Here is a 14,411-nt window from a genome sequence, read left to right as displayed (position 1 = left end):
GGTGGTGAGAGGATTCACCAGAGACAGAGTGGGAAGCAGAATAGGAGAATTGTCTGAAATACACTGCTTGAGGGGAGCAGTAGGCAAGACAGGAGAGATCTGGTGGGTCCCTTCCCTTGCTGGGGATCAAACTCATTCTGCAGTAGTTGTGGGTAGCTTCATAGTGCTACACCTCACCCCTTGTGCCACCAGGGAGGCTCTGTTATAATATCTTATTTATGTTTGTGATTCTAATGCCTTTTCTTATCTTTTTGAAGTTTGTTAATAATTTTTGAAGTTTTCTCCTCCTGCATAGTTTCTGTTCTCTTCAAGTTGTGTTGTTTAGGTATCAGGATTGCTGGCCCCAAGAACGATACCCTAACTTGGTTTTGATTCCATGGGATGGAGGCAGGAACTAGCCTCTGCAGTGTGGCCTTGTCTCCTTGTATCAGGAGGGGGGCTTCCCCCAGATGTATGGTGTGGTATCTGACTTGTTGAACTGTACCCCACAGAACTCTTGTCACCCATCATGTTTTTAGCTTCCGGGAAAGAGAGTTGGGGCTTTTCTCCTATTACCTCAACTGGTGACAAAGCCATGAGCTAACTTCTGTTCAGATTGTCTGTGAACCCTTCAAGGACCTCTGGAATATACCTCATGCCTATGATCTCTTTCCAGCAGGTTTGCATGTCAGATTTTGCCTGATTGGTTGTTTTGTCCTTTAATGATTAGCTGCAATATGAATGGGTGTGAACAATATGTGTGAACTTTCAAAACTTAGGTCACCATAATGTGGTACTTCATAGAAATGTTCCTCCCTATATTTTTGTTCTCCTCCACCTCAACCCCAGTTTCTAGGAAAGAGCTCACATCCTAGTCTTGGTGCATTCTCATCATGATGATACTCTGCCTTTTTTGCTTTTCTCTGTGATTACAGACACACCCATTCCCAAGCAGAAACAGTGGTTTAGAGAGACTTTTGATTACCTGTTTGCAATCGCCGCTTCTGCAGAAGCCAGAGATGCTGGTGTGTGTCTGGTGTCTGGGTAAGAGAAGAAATCTGAAGTCATTTTAGATTTAAGGGTGAATTTAATAAGCTTCAAAACAAAATACTCTTGAGTATCTGGTGTGAGCAGGATGTAGAGGATTTAGAACATTTTAGACTTTACTCCAAAGAATTTAAGGAAGACAAGTTATGGTATTAGACTTCTAAGCAATAAACAGGTGTTATAGTTTCTCATGACAAATACTGCTTTGATTTCCTCAGGGATTTTTCAGTGGTTTACAGGGTTAATGTGAGTGATGGAAAGCAAACTGGTATAGCATAGGAGTGGGTGCTGTTGCCCGAGATACAGGGACATCTTATTTGGTGTCATGGAGAATGAGAGGTCTCCATAAAATAAACTTTCCAGGTCATTCATTAGCGTAATCTTTTGAGTGCCATTTAGCACACTTATGTTGGATTTTTAATATAGCATTTGATTTCAGAGACAGGCATGATTACGAGAAAGTATTAAAGTAAATCTATTTAATATTCTAATACAAAGTAGCACTTAAAGGATGACAATCACTTTCCATATCTTCTAAACAGAGATCACTAACCATCTAATCACATTCAACTTACATCCTGATGCCATCATTTGGGATAACATGAGTCAGCTTTGTTACCCATGTGACAGGACATGGATGCCCTACAGTCTTTTGCAAAACACAGAGGTGTGTCTTTCACTAAGTTCTCAAAACATCTTTTTACCAAAAAATCATTTTCTCTCTTCTTTTGAGATTAGGCTGCCTGCTGACTTTTCTGCCAATGTACACACCTGTGGGAGATTTCTACTCTCTTCTTCTTCTTGACTCCTTTCACCATCACGAACACCCAGTAATGTTGACATCATTAGTTTCCCAAAGTCCCTATCCAAAGTAAGGACTTTGACTTTACTACCTTCTAAGGATGGATTGATGTTAGAACTGTGTCCAAACACAGCTGAAGACCCACACAGAAAAATTATTATCATTGATTTATGACCATCCTTTGCTTTAGTTCAAAGCCAACTGGCCTCAGTCAAATTCACAAATTTTGGACATGGCTGTGTTCAAAGTTCAAATGTCCTTCCAAGACTAAGACTTTGCCACCTCTAAGGGTATTAAAAAGATATACTTTAAGCTATCTAAAAGAGAGTTGTTTATTTCCCTCACATGAACGATTTTTTACCCTGCTTGCTTCTAGGAAGGAAGGAAAGACTCACATTTATCCAGCAAGACACGGACACAAATGTCCTGTACATCTTTGGCAGAAGTACATAGATGTACATAACTTTAATCATCATTAATCTCTTCAAATTAGTATATTCAGCATTTACCAGTATCGCCTCTCCTAGGTGTTAGGCATTAGAAAAAAAACGTAGTAGCTATTACTCGACATATAGTAGATGCTCAATAAATAAGTCTGAGTGAATTTTTAAGAAGATGGACATGGTCCTGTACCTTGCATTCTACAGGGAACATCCTCAACCTAATGAATTACAAACGAGACATGAGTTACCAAGGGAAGAGAATGGGGAACTGATGTCTGGAAGCAGAACTGGGGAGTTATAAGTAGCCACCTAGAAAAAAGTGATGTTTCAGCAAAGACCATGTGTGATGTACATAGGTTAGTCTGATGATGTAGAGGTGATGGAGACAGAGACAGAGTCAGGAACGAGGGGCAGCATTTTAATAAGGGCACAGTCCACCTGTCCACCTGAGTCTAAGGCAGTATCTGGAGAACTGAAAAAAAGTCCAGAGTAATGGGGGCTTTACACAGTGAAGTAAGTATTCATATTTACTTTTCAAAACAATTTGTCTATAGTGTAAGGAAAAGATTTGTGGGAAGAGATAAGGGTGGGATAGATTAGGTATTAATAGAGGGCAGATGGATTTGAGAAATGCTTGGGACTTGATATTTGATGGCACATGGGAGGTGAGGGAGGACAACTCTTGGGTTTCCAGTATTAGCACCTGGGTTTATGGGGCACCATTTTCTCAACTGGATAAGAGGTAGGGAAGAGTGGAGTTGGGGAGTAGGCAAACTGGGTCTGGACCTGGTTGTAGAGTAGAGTACAAGAGGGAGAAGAGACGGCTTCTGGGTGTTCTGTCTATAGACAATGAAGAGAGCAATTTGGTCCAGCAGAATTGCAGAGTGAGGCCACAAGAGGGCCCAGCCTAGAGCACTGCAGCAAACACAGTACCTTCCATGGGGGCTGCTTTGAATGATTTACTAGAGAGATAAGTTCTGGTATGTTAATAACCATATCATTTTCAACTTGTATTGCAAGGAAATGAATTTCCTTGCTATTTTCCTGCAGTCATGATTTGCATTTATTCCTAGTGATAAAACAACCCAATACTTACATATCTAGCCACACTCCTAGCAGCTATTGTCAAGCTTCCTACTAGCAAGCAATATTTTTGCAGCATCACCCACCACTAGCCATGCAGGTGACTTAGCGGGACCAGGACTCTTTCTGAAGACTCTTGGCTTCCATCTGGAAAGCTGAATGGGATGACTTATAATTTAATTGGTAACTCATACCTATGTTCCGGGATAACCACAACAGCTCATTCCAGTTTAGATATTTTGTCAGAACTGAGGCCAACCTGTAACTTTTGATGATTTGCTTACCATTTTTATCAAGCATTATACCAAACAGAAAATCCAGATAGGAGATTAGAGAAAGAACCAAATTCAATCTTCAAAAGACACCCTGCTTTCTTTTGTAAAATTAAAAAAAAAAAAAAAAGACACCCTGCTTTTTAAATGTCTTAGTTCCCCAACCACGAACATTTTAAATTTAGCTGCTAGGCATTTGAACCCCAGAGAATGGAAAATGGGATCTTTTCCTCTTCCTGTGTCCCCGAAGTGCGATTTTTAAAAGACTTTACAGATTGTCACAGGAAGGTTTTCCAGGAAGGTTTTCTGCCTGATGTGTTTGAGTTGGCAGATATTTAAAACTGCTCCTGCTGAGGAAGTGCCGTTCTGGGCTGATGTGGTTCTGGGATTTCGAAAAATGACCGAGGCCGAGCTGAAGAGATTCCCCCAACATGTGTTTGGCCAGGCGTTCACTACCCTGAAGTGTGAAGGTGCTGCCTACCTCCCGTGGCTGCAGAAAAGGTTGGTTGAAATGGCTCTTGGCTGCTTCCTTTACCCGACACAGCTGTAACTTCATGGGAACTCATGAAAAAGAAACTGAAATGTGGGTCTGTAATCCAAGGGGCCTGCTGGGCCACCATTAGTGTCACCCATACAAGGTCAGAATTGCCCTAACCGGTCAAGCAGTCACAGGAACCCAACCCTACAAGGTGCCTTTCACATCAATTAAGAACACAAAGCTGGGTCACTCTGGGAAGGGTGTTCCTCATGAGGTATGACTGGGAATGCTGGGGGAAGGGAGCATTGACTGATGTATGACAAGGGATCCCAGAAGCTGATCAGTGAAACACCTTGTTGATAAGACTGAAACCCTGACTGGGGAACTAGGGCTTATCTCAATGACAATACAAGCCATCAGCAGTTGAGAAGTAGACTCTTAATCCAGTTCCATCCTTCCCTTTTCCTTCTCCTTCTTTTCTGCTTCCCCTTACAATTAATGCTATATGACCAGTTTAAAAGGCGAGGGTCTTGCTTTTGAACAGCATCTTGCATTATGCAGCTTGTTCCACCAGTGTGGTGTTGCATGATGCCACACTGAAAATCCTCCATCATGGCCTCTCAGAGCACTATTTTTTTTTTTTTAGTCAGCTTTTTATTGATTGTGTCACAAAAGACAGGTTAGTCAAAAAGGTCGAAACCTCTGTCATCATCATATGCCTCAGATTCTTCTTTCTTTGCCTCTACTTTTTCCTCCTCAGCTGGAACAGTAGCAGTGGAAGGGGCAGGACCACCTGCTGGAGCAGCACCTGCTGCTGGGGCAGGTCCACCAGCCACTACATGGCAGATGAGACTTCCAGGGTTGACAGTGGCCAAGGCCTTTGCAAACAAGCCAGGCCAGAAAGGTTCCACATTTATACCCGCTGCTTTTTTTTTTTTAATTAATTTATTTATTTGTACAGAACTGGGTTACAGGCCAGAGATGCGGAGGGTGAGAGAATTCACCAGAGACAGAGCGGGGAGCAGAACAGGCAGATAGATGAAGTACACTGCTGAAGGGAGCAGCGGGCAGGTCAGGAGAGGTCTGCAGCGCCATGTGGTCACCTCCGGGGCAGGCGGGAATCGAACTCATGCGGAAGTGGCTTTAGCTTCTTAGTGCAGTGCTTTAACCCGCTGCGCCACCAGGGAGGGCCTATACCCGCTGCTTTAATGAGAACGTTGACCTTATCCTCCGTGACTGTCACCTCATCATCATGCAAGATGAGGGCTGAGTAGGTGCAGGCGAGCTCTGAAACTGAAACCATGCTGCGGGCAAGTACTGGGTGAATGCTGCCAGGCATGGTGCTAGTCAGGGATAAAATGAGGGCTTCACCCTAACTCAGCCACAGCTCTCTCAGAAGAACGGAGCACCTTAGCAACAGGCTCAGAGCCCCTTTATTTATTTGTTTTTCCAAAGATTTATTTATGTGTGCATTTAGAACTGGAGTACAAGCCAGAGGTGCAGGGGCGGTGAGAGGATTCACCAGAGACAGAGTGGGGAGCAGAACAGGCAGATCGAAGAAGTACACTGCTGAGGGGAGCAGCGGGCGGGTCAGGAGAGGTCTGCCGCGCCATGTGGGTCACTTCTGTGGCTGGGGATCGAATTCTCACTGAAGAGTCTGGAGCTAGCAGTGCTGCATCCTAACCTGTTGCGCCACCAGGGAGGGCCCTCAGGGCACCTTTTACTGAATCTGGGTGCTCACAATCGACTAGGGCTCTGTGAAGGCATCGGTAGGTAAATCTTGTGCCTGGAAATGGAGTCACATCTGAATTCCATCCTCTAGAGTGCATCTCCATGCGGGACTTAGCGCTCCGACTCCCCACCCTGCCCCTGCCAGTAAAACCCACTTACCAAGACATCATTTAGTATCTTCGTCTATGAGATGGGGAAGTTATGCTTTCAGCTAAAAAATTGTATGATCTATTTGAGTTCTTTCGATGACTTATGCTTATTATAAATTATAGTGTCTATTCTCCATTTATACCAAATTTATCCCACCCTCATCTCTGCCCACAAATCTTTTTCTTATAGACAAGAAATTTGAATTTCTTTTCTCATTAGTACCAAAGAAAATAGCTATTTTTCTATTTATTTTTTTTGTTATAAATAAGAATTCTAGAACTGAGGACTTACCTAAGTTAGGTAACTGCTTCCTGATTACATTTAACCCCAAATACTTGAACTTGCATTTCGGCTTCTTTTCAGAAATCTCTGTTTCTAGTTAGGAAGCACATCAGGAACATCTTTACTAGAGAAACATCAATAAATCTCTTTCTAGTACAGTGTGGAAATTGCAAGCGTGTTGCAGGTTATGAAACATTGGCCTCCAAATCTGGATATTTGGTAGATGAATAGGAACAAAGTGAGTTATTGTATAAATATTGGTAAAGTGACTTGAGATAACAATGATCTGGTTCCAGATAGAGGTTATAGGATAACTGGTTCAAATAATTCATTAATTCCACAATTCTTTATTAAACCCCTATATATGTGATATGATGCTAGAAGCTGATGAAAAAAGCTAAAATAGGGTGGCTTTTCTTAAAGAGTTTGCATTCAGTTGGGAGATGGTGTATGTGTGCTTATCTATGTTAACAATTACCGTGACACAGTGGTGAAGGCTCAGTCCAGATTTCTGAGGGTGCGCTGGCAGCAGAGAGGAGAGGCTCAGGTCTGTTAGACAAGTGTCATTAGCATCATGATATATTTTTGTAAATTTTTGAATTTAATTTTTTATTCTTATTTATATATTTGTAGTTTTTAGATGCTTTTCACGCTTTTACCCTTTATCAATTTATGTGGAATATTTTACTTTTGCAAGTTCCAGGTTCATGAAACTATGTTTTTTTTTAAGATTTACTTATTTGTGCATACAGAACTGGGGTACAGGCCAGAGTTGCGGAAGTGGTGAGAGGATTCACCAGAGACAGAGAGGGGAGCAGAACAGGCAGATCGACGCAGTACACTGCTGAGGGGAGCAGCGGGCGGGTCAGGAGAGGTCTGCCATGCCATGTGGTCACCTCCGGGGCAGGCAGGAATCGAACTTATGCGGAAGCGGCTTTAGATTCTCAGGCTGTGCTTTAACCCGCTGCGCCACCAGGGAGGGCCCGAAACTATGTTTTTATGTATCTGCTTTTGAGTAGAGAGTCCACAAACCTGAATGTTGAGAGGAAAAGCATTTTCTTGTCTTGAATATTTCCCTCCATCTTTTCCTGACTACAAACCTAAAGCAGTATCACAATTTATATGTATGGCTTTGGTACAGAAATAAACTGTCTTTACACTTCGCGTCCTTTTCCCTCTATCTCCTGAAATTTCCCTCTGTTTTAATTCTGGATGTAGCTAGGGAACACACTCAAATTAGACCCTCCTTTACCTGCCCAGTCTGGGATGAGAAAGCAAAACAGAAGTGCACATGTGATGTGTAAATATTTGAAAGGTTCAAGTTCAAGTCACTCTATAAGATAGATGTATCCTTTTACCTTTATAAATGTGCCCCACAACTACCTGGAGATCATGTGTATGTGGAAAAGTCTTGGCTTCCCAGGTCTGCTGCACCTTGACATGGCATTTCAGGCCTTCTGTGCCCACACACACTCAAGCTCCGTCCATACCCACCCCTCTGGCTTGGGTCCCTGAGCAGACAAGGTTATAGTCTGCCCTCAGGAGAAGACAACCAGGCCCTGGAAGTGGGCAGGGATTTGTGAGGACTCTGGGGGTGAGCGGGAGGGCTTTGAGCACACCCCTCAGCCACACTACTCATTTCTCAGGCTGCTGAGAAGGTCCAGAAGTGGGACCTCTAGGCAACCCAGTGGAAGGAACAGGCTTCCTCCACAATCTGAAAGTAGAGCATCCTATCTGATATTATGTGGTAGGCTGTATTTTGGCTTTGGGAACACTATGACCATTAGTTGATATGTAATAATATTTCAGCATTCTCACACCCTAGCACTAACCTTCTAGATCATAGCCAAGAGGAATGCTCTACTTTTGGATAGCAAGGGAAACCTATACAGCTCCTATTAACCAGTGTGTTCTGGGTCCTAGCAACAGTAATGGGGTGGAGACACAGAGAGTTCTCCCCATCTTTCCCTGAAGCAATGTCTCTAAAGTCTAGACAGAAGACTTAAACAGAAATTATTCCTAGGAGGCAAGATATGTTACTGTCAGTTTATTATAAAGGATGAATAGTAGATATGGTTCTTGGGAGAGATGGGGACTGTTTTGATGGGGCAGAGAAAAATAAGGCCCCCTGAGGCAGAAGGGGTGTTGCTGTGGCAGGGGCCTCACCCATATCTACCTGACCCTTCCCCTGCAGTCTTCTGACGTTTCCCAGTTTTCCTGGAGCTGCTCTAGGTGGTAGGAATTTCTCCTGGGTGAGGTTAGGGGTTGGGGAGGGGAGAGAGTGGGTGGCCCAGGCTGGACTTTGAATGAGAGCCAATTCCCAGCATGGTCATGGGCCCTGATGCTCTCCCGCTCTTGCTGAGAATGAATATTTCCGTTCTGGGGCCTCCCTCAGTCATCTTCACATGGAAACAAATTACCTGAATAATTTGTTCTGTCTGCTTCTAAAGTAGCACCTTGTAGAAAGCTGGCTCTTTATTTCCATAATAATGTCACCTTCAGGCCTACCCTCTAACCATGGGGTAAAGGCCTTGGAAAAATCATGCTGCCCTCTCATTAGCTAGAAATCTGCTCTCAGCAATTTACTCTACTTAAAATAACCCAAGATAATGGGACTTTGTGTGAGTGAGGGCCTCTTCCTCACAGCAACACTACAGGGCTGGAGGGTTACCCAGCTGGAGTTCAAGCCTGGAAACAAGTTGCTTTCTGCCTGTTTTTAGTGCCAGTGCCAGTGAGAAGAAGCCTTAGGAGCTGTTCTTGTGCCCCACAGAGGCCTTTTGCATTTGTCTGATACACATGTCCACCACGACAGCAGGCCAGACATGAGCCCTCAGACAGAAGGTCCAGGCTATCTGCTGCATGAAGTCCTGACAAGGAGAGTTGGCCCAGCAATCTTTCCTCTCTCACACCTCCCCTGTGTCCCTGATATAACAGGCTTCCTCCTGTTCCCCAATGTGAGGCCCTGCACAGATAACTGGAGATTAACTGTCATCTATTCCATCCGGGCCTGGCTCTGACCAAAAGTCCAAAGTGGAGAAGGGAAAGAACTATGGATCTCCTTCCCTCAGGTGGGAGGCTTTCTAGGGTGGTAACTCCCTGAACCTCCAGGTTAGACTTGGTTGGAAACAGCTGGGATTTCAGGCCAGGTAGGGGACAGGGCCTCATGACAGTGAGGGGGGCGAGATACTGAAGGCTAACTGTGGGCTGCCCCCCAGGGGCCCTGCTAGGAAGACACACTAGCCCTGCCCGTTCCTCACCCCCAGGGTCTGTTTTCTTGCCTCCTACGCCTCACGCCATGAGAGTGTTCAGCCTGCAACGTTCCCTCTCAAACGAGGCATTGCACTCAGCCAACCATACAACAAAGGTTTCAACTTAAAAGTTCTCCTTCTGAAATAATAGAAAAACTATTTTTTTATAACACAAATTAGATCTTTGGCATTGTCCAAAAGAACAAAAGGGATCATCTCCCTCTCAAAAGAAATAAAACTCAACACTCTCCAGAACAAATACACAAAAACCCTCAGAGATTTAATTAGCTACACAGATCTTATTTAATGTATTTGGCCAAGTGAAGTCATATTCTGCTGCTTTTCACTTGTCCCTTCCAGGAAATGAATTACAGGCACCATGTCAGTGGAGCCTGTCTCTCTGTCAGGCACCTTAAATAGGCAGATCATGCCAGCCAGGCCAGGAAGGGCCTGCTTTGGTGACCCGGAGGATGCTGCTGGTTGTGTGCTGTGTTTCTATGCGGAGGGCCCTGCTCTCCAGCAGGGCTGATGGTGTAGTTCCTGCCTGAAAGCTGTTGTCTTGAGACCCAGGAAGAGCTAATGTCTTACTTTGAGTCTGAGGGCAGGAGAAAGCCCATGTTGCAGTTCCAAGGTGATCTTATAGGAGGAGGGTCTGCATTTTTATTCTAATCAAGATTTCAGTGGATTGGATAAGGCCCACCCACTTTAGGGGGGCAGTTGGCTTTACTCATTCTGCCAATTTAAAGTCTAATCTCACCTAAAAATAACCTCACATAAACACCCAAATACCTGGACATCCCATGGTTAAACAAGCCAGCTCATAAAAAGCACCATCATATACCAAGCCAGGATATCATGCTGTCTTCATTATGGGGAGACACTTAGGTCAAGTGCAGTAGTATTGGGGACTAAGGTACTAGGTCCGGGGAGTGGTAAGCCTAAGACGTAGCCTCTTCCTTTGAGAAATGTATTTTTTTTTATTTAAAAAAAAATAGTTGAAATAAACATTTTTCTTTTTTTTATAGCCTCAAACTTTTTTTTTGAGTTTCTTGAGAAATGTATTTTATTGGCATCAATCCCCTAGAATTTATTGTGTTTAAGATCTGTTGAAGTCCCCTCATGCCCATGTCATTGGAACTTCACAGCTGTCCTCTGAGGGAGGCAGGGGAGGGCAGATTCCTGTGATACCGATGAGGAAACTGAGTCAGGTGTGAGTTGAGTTGGCCAAATTCTCAAAGATAATGTGAGGCAGATGTGGGGTTTGAATCTGTGGCCTCTGATTCACCTTCATGTACTTCATTCTGCCACGTATTTGCCTTCCCACTCCCCAGCTGTGCCAGCCCTTGACGAGGGGCACTGTGCCTCCCACATCTTCCGTGTCTCTTGGCAGTGGCCTGCTCCCAGACTTGCAGGGGCCCTGATGTCCTCTCCTGCGTGTCACATGTCTAGGAGTTCCTGTTCGATGGGCAGACTTTTAGTTTTGCAAGGTGAAATCGTTTGCAGATGGGTGGTGATGGTGGTTATATAACAATGTTAATATATTAAAATGATGCAAATGGTGATGTTTATGTTCTGTGATTTTAGCAAAATTAAGGAGATTACAGGAGCTGGATAAGCCATTTCTTTTTGTTATTGACATACTTAATCCAAAAAATATCACTACCAATCACAGCTGGCTCCTAGCTTACCAGCTACAGATACTTTGTGTTAGTCTCATGGGAACATCCTTGTGATAGAGAGAATGGGGGGCACATGATCTTGTACCAGTTGTGTAGTTGGGGAGACCAGCCTAACGGGGAAAAAACAAGCTACAATTAATAACATGAGACAAAATGTTCAAGGCAGTAAATTCAGTTGCTAACTCAATGACTCAAATAGGAAATTCCAGATCAGTTAGGTTTTTACTTAGCATTAAGAATGATACAAAAACTATGAAGCAAAAGGAAAGGGAAAAGGCATAAAAATTTTCTTAGTTTTGAATTTTTTTTTAAGATTTATTTATTTGTGCATACAGAACTGGGGTACAGGCCAGAGACTCAGGGGCAGCGAGAGGCTTCACCAGAGACAGAGTGGGGAGCAGAACAGGCAGATCGACGAAATACACTGCTGAGGGGAGCAGCGGGCGGGTCAGGAGAGGTCTGCCACGCCATGTGGTCACCCCTGGGGCAGGTGGGGATAGAACTCATGTGGAAGTGGTTTCAGCTTCTGAGTGCTGTGCTTCAACCTGCTGCACCACCAGGGAGGGCCAGTTTTGAATTTTTGAGATGGGTTTTCATTCAGGTCCAACTGTAGGAATTCTCACTTTCCACAGATGCTGGGCAGTGCGTGGGCAGATTTGGCTTGAATGCTGCTTCACTTTCTTCTATCATGTCCTGAAAGAGGTTGGCCCGGAAGCCACTATGGCTTACCTCACTGTTTCTCCTTCCCCCAGGTTAAAAGGAAATGGGGCACTGATACTCACGCGACGAATAGAAGACCTATGGGAGCTTCACCCATCCTTTGACATCGTGGTCAACTGTTCAGGACTTGGAAGCAGAAAGCTGGCAGGAGACATGACACTTCTCCCTGTGAGGGGCCAAGTGCTCACAGTCCAGGCTCCTTGGGTGAAGCATTTTATCCGAGATGGGGATGGGTTGATATACATTTACCCTGGTGCATCCAGTGTAACCCTGGGAGGAACTAGGCAAAAAGGAGACTGGAATCTGTCGCCAGATGCAGAGGTTAGCAGAGATATTCTTTCCCGGTGCCGTGCTCTCGAGCCTTCCCTCCATGGAGCCTGCAACATAAGTGAGAAGGTGGGCTTGAGACCCTGTAGGCCAGGCGTGCGGCTGCAGAAAGAGCTGCTAGTCCGGGATGGCCAGAGGCTGCTCGTGGTCCACCACTATGGTCACGGCAGCGGGGGCATCTCTGTGCACTGGGGCTCAGCTCTGGAGGCTGCCAGGCTGGTGAAGGAGTGTGTCCATGCCCTCAGGGCCACTCTTCCCAGGTCACAGCTGTAGGCGACATAAAATGAGGGCAAATGGCTCTGGAGACTGTTGACTGAGACAAGTCAGGCACCAAGTCAGAACAGATTCAAATAGCTTTTCATTGCATGAAAGTTTTGTTAAACATGTCCTTGTCTTCAATTTTAGAAGAGAGGCATTATATCTTAGTAGATGGAGTGCGAAACTAATCTAATCTAGTGCTAACCCAGTAGTAGGCCGAAGTCTGTGCTAGTGTGAGGGGACATACACTCTGTTTTTACTGAAAATGTTTCTGATGAAGTAAGGTTTCTTTTAGGTTTGGTATCCAAAGGTCTGTGCTGATTTATACAGATGCTGAAAACGATAGGGATTTTGACACTTTTTTGGCTTCTAAATCCACACATAAAGACAATGTATGGAAAACACTTGCTGTCACTTGCAGAGCTGTCCTTGATGCCTGTAGCTTATAGTAAAGTGAGCATTATAGTCTCTAAATAAAATGATACAGTGATCATACAATACAAGCTTATCACATTTTTAAAAAGATTATTTATGCATACAGAGCTGGGGTACAGGCCAGAGGTGCAGGGGCAGTGAGAGACTTCACCAGAGACAGAGCAGAGAGCAGAACAGGCAGGTTGAGGAAGTACACTGCTGAGGAGAGCAGCAGGCGGGTCAGGAGAGGTCTGCCACGCCATGTGGGTCACCTCTGGGGCTGGGGGTCGAACTTGCACTGAAGCACCACCAGGGAGGACCCCAAGCTTATCACATTTAATGGGAGACAGCATGATTTCTGCTGGTACTAGTGACAACTGCTTCCTCCCCTCGACTGGGAACAATTGTAGAAGCCAAGGGTGACGTGGTGACCAGAAACTCAATAGTTGTTTGAGATCCAGCACCTGGATGGTGCTTTCCATTACCACAGATGATTGAGAGCAGACTTGCTGGATGGTTGACTTTGCCTAAGCATTTTTGAAGATTGAATAGCACGTGAAGCCAAGAGCTAATTTGCTAATGAAGGTGGAGCAAGCGTCCAGAATGAAATGTAACTAAAGAGTTCTCTGCCAGTGGTTCAAAAATATCGGGGGGAATGTGTCTCGTGATCAGTGAATTGCTGAATTAAATAACTCTAACCTGATGTCTTGAATCTGTTTAAGGATGTTGGAAATGTTAGGAGGGTTTTTATTTGAGTGAATGGACAAGTAGGTGTTCATTGTGGCAAAGAGGCTTTGGAGAAATATATGTAATTTTAAATTCTTTTGAGAGACAGCTTGTTTATTAACAATAAGTTCTATTTTGAACATCTTGGGGGTACAGTGGGGGCTGGTAATGAGAACATGAGAAAGGCCTTAAGACAGTTCCATTTCTACAGTTATGTTCATTGAGTTTTGACATTAGAATTTTTTAGAGAACATTATATGGAGGAGAAAGCCAGAGCTCACCAAGTATTTGGGGGATCTTAAAGTACTCGTTAAGCCAATTGTAGGTTCTTTTTATTGATTTCCACCAGGGGGTGGTGTTGTCTCAAATTCAGATATGCTGGTAAATTAGAGATTGAGAAATGACTAGAAATAAAAAAATATACTAGCTGTGTGTTACCAATGTGTGATTCTTTTCAGAGTTTGGAGTGTGTATGCCCAAAATACAATTTTTGCATATAGAATTTGTGAATTCTGTTTAAAATTTTGTGAAATGTGCAAGAATGAAAAAAAAAAATAGTCATCACAACCAATGAGGAATGTCACGATATAATGGCATTTTAAATAGGGGGAATAAATTTTTTAATAGTTGAAAATGAAAAATAAGAAACGCCCTTCAGAATAGGTATGTTCAGTCATTCTGACAGCAGTTTTGTTCCTTACTTTATTTTGCCTAGGTAGGCTTGCCCTCTGTGGCCACTGTCTCTTTGCTACCCTAACTCCACTCCCCTTTT

The 14,411-nt window shown here is 44.0% G+C and overlaps 2 protein-coding genes across 3 annotated transcripts in view; one reads left to right on the top strand and one right to left on the bottom strand.

The window, feature by feature from the left end:
• DDO (D-aspartate oxidase) overlaps positions 1-13,053 on the top strand; it is a 25,406-nt gene extending 12,353 nt beyond the window's left edge. Inside the window, exons 3-5 of the mRNA XM_004673764.2 lie at positions 915-1,023; positions 3,951-4,127; positions 11,947-13,053. Of these exons, the coding sequence (XP_004673821.1) occupies positions 915-1,023; positions 3,951-4,127; positions 11,947-12,514 (854 nt within the window). The 3' untranslated portion in view covers positions 12,515-13,053. The remainder of the gene's footprint in view (positions 1-914; positions 1,024-3,950; positions 4,128-11,946) is intronic.
• On the bottom strand, positions 4,785-5,407 carry LOC101626133 (60S acidic ribosomal protein P1-like). 2 transcript variants are annotated; one of them, XM_004673762.1, is made up of 2 exons: positions 5,302-5,407; positions 4,785-5,026 (listed from the first exon to the last, which is right to left on the bottom strand). In XM_004673762.1, exons 1-2 carry the CDS (start codon positions 5,405-5,407, stop codon positions 4,785-4,787), a joined length of 348 nt encoding a protein of 115 aa, XP_004673819.1. The 2 variants fall into 2 exon arrangements, with proteins under 2 accessions (XP_004673819.1, XP_004673820.1); XM_004673763.1 differs by having other exon boundaries at positions 4,785-4,982; positions 5,327-5,407.
• Positions 13,054-14,411: the final 1,358 nt, after the last annotated feature.

Source organism: Condylura cristata, unplaced genomic scaffold (assembly GCF_000260355.1).
Source record: "Condylura cristata isolate star-nosed mole 26May11 unplaced genomic scaffold, ConCri1.0 scaffold00001, whole genome shotgun sequence".
Taxonomy (NCBI): Eukaryota; Metazoa; Chordata; class Mammalia; order Eulipotyphla; family Talpidae; genus Condylura; species Condylura cristata.
This window is presented reverse-complemented; position numbering and strand designations above follow the sequence as displayed.

Bases quoted from the DNA above. Each gene is read 5' to 3' on its own strand.
- LOC101626133 (XM_004673762.1), bottom strand. From the start codon at position 5,407: ATGGTTTCAGTTTCAGAGCTCGCCTGCACCTACTCAGCCCTCATCTTG. The intron at 5,027-5,301 runs GTATAGGCCCTC...AAAAAAAAGCAG, and splicing joins CGTTCTCATTAAAGCAGCGG to CGGGTATAAATGTGGAACCT.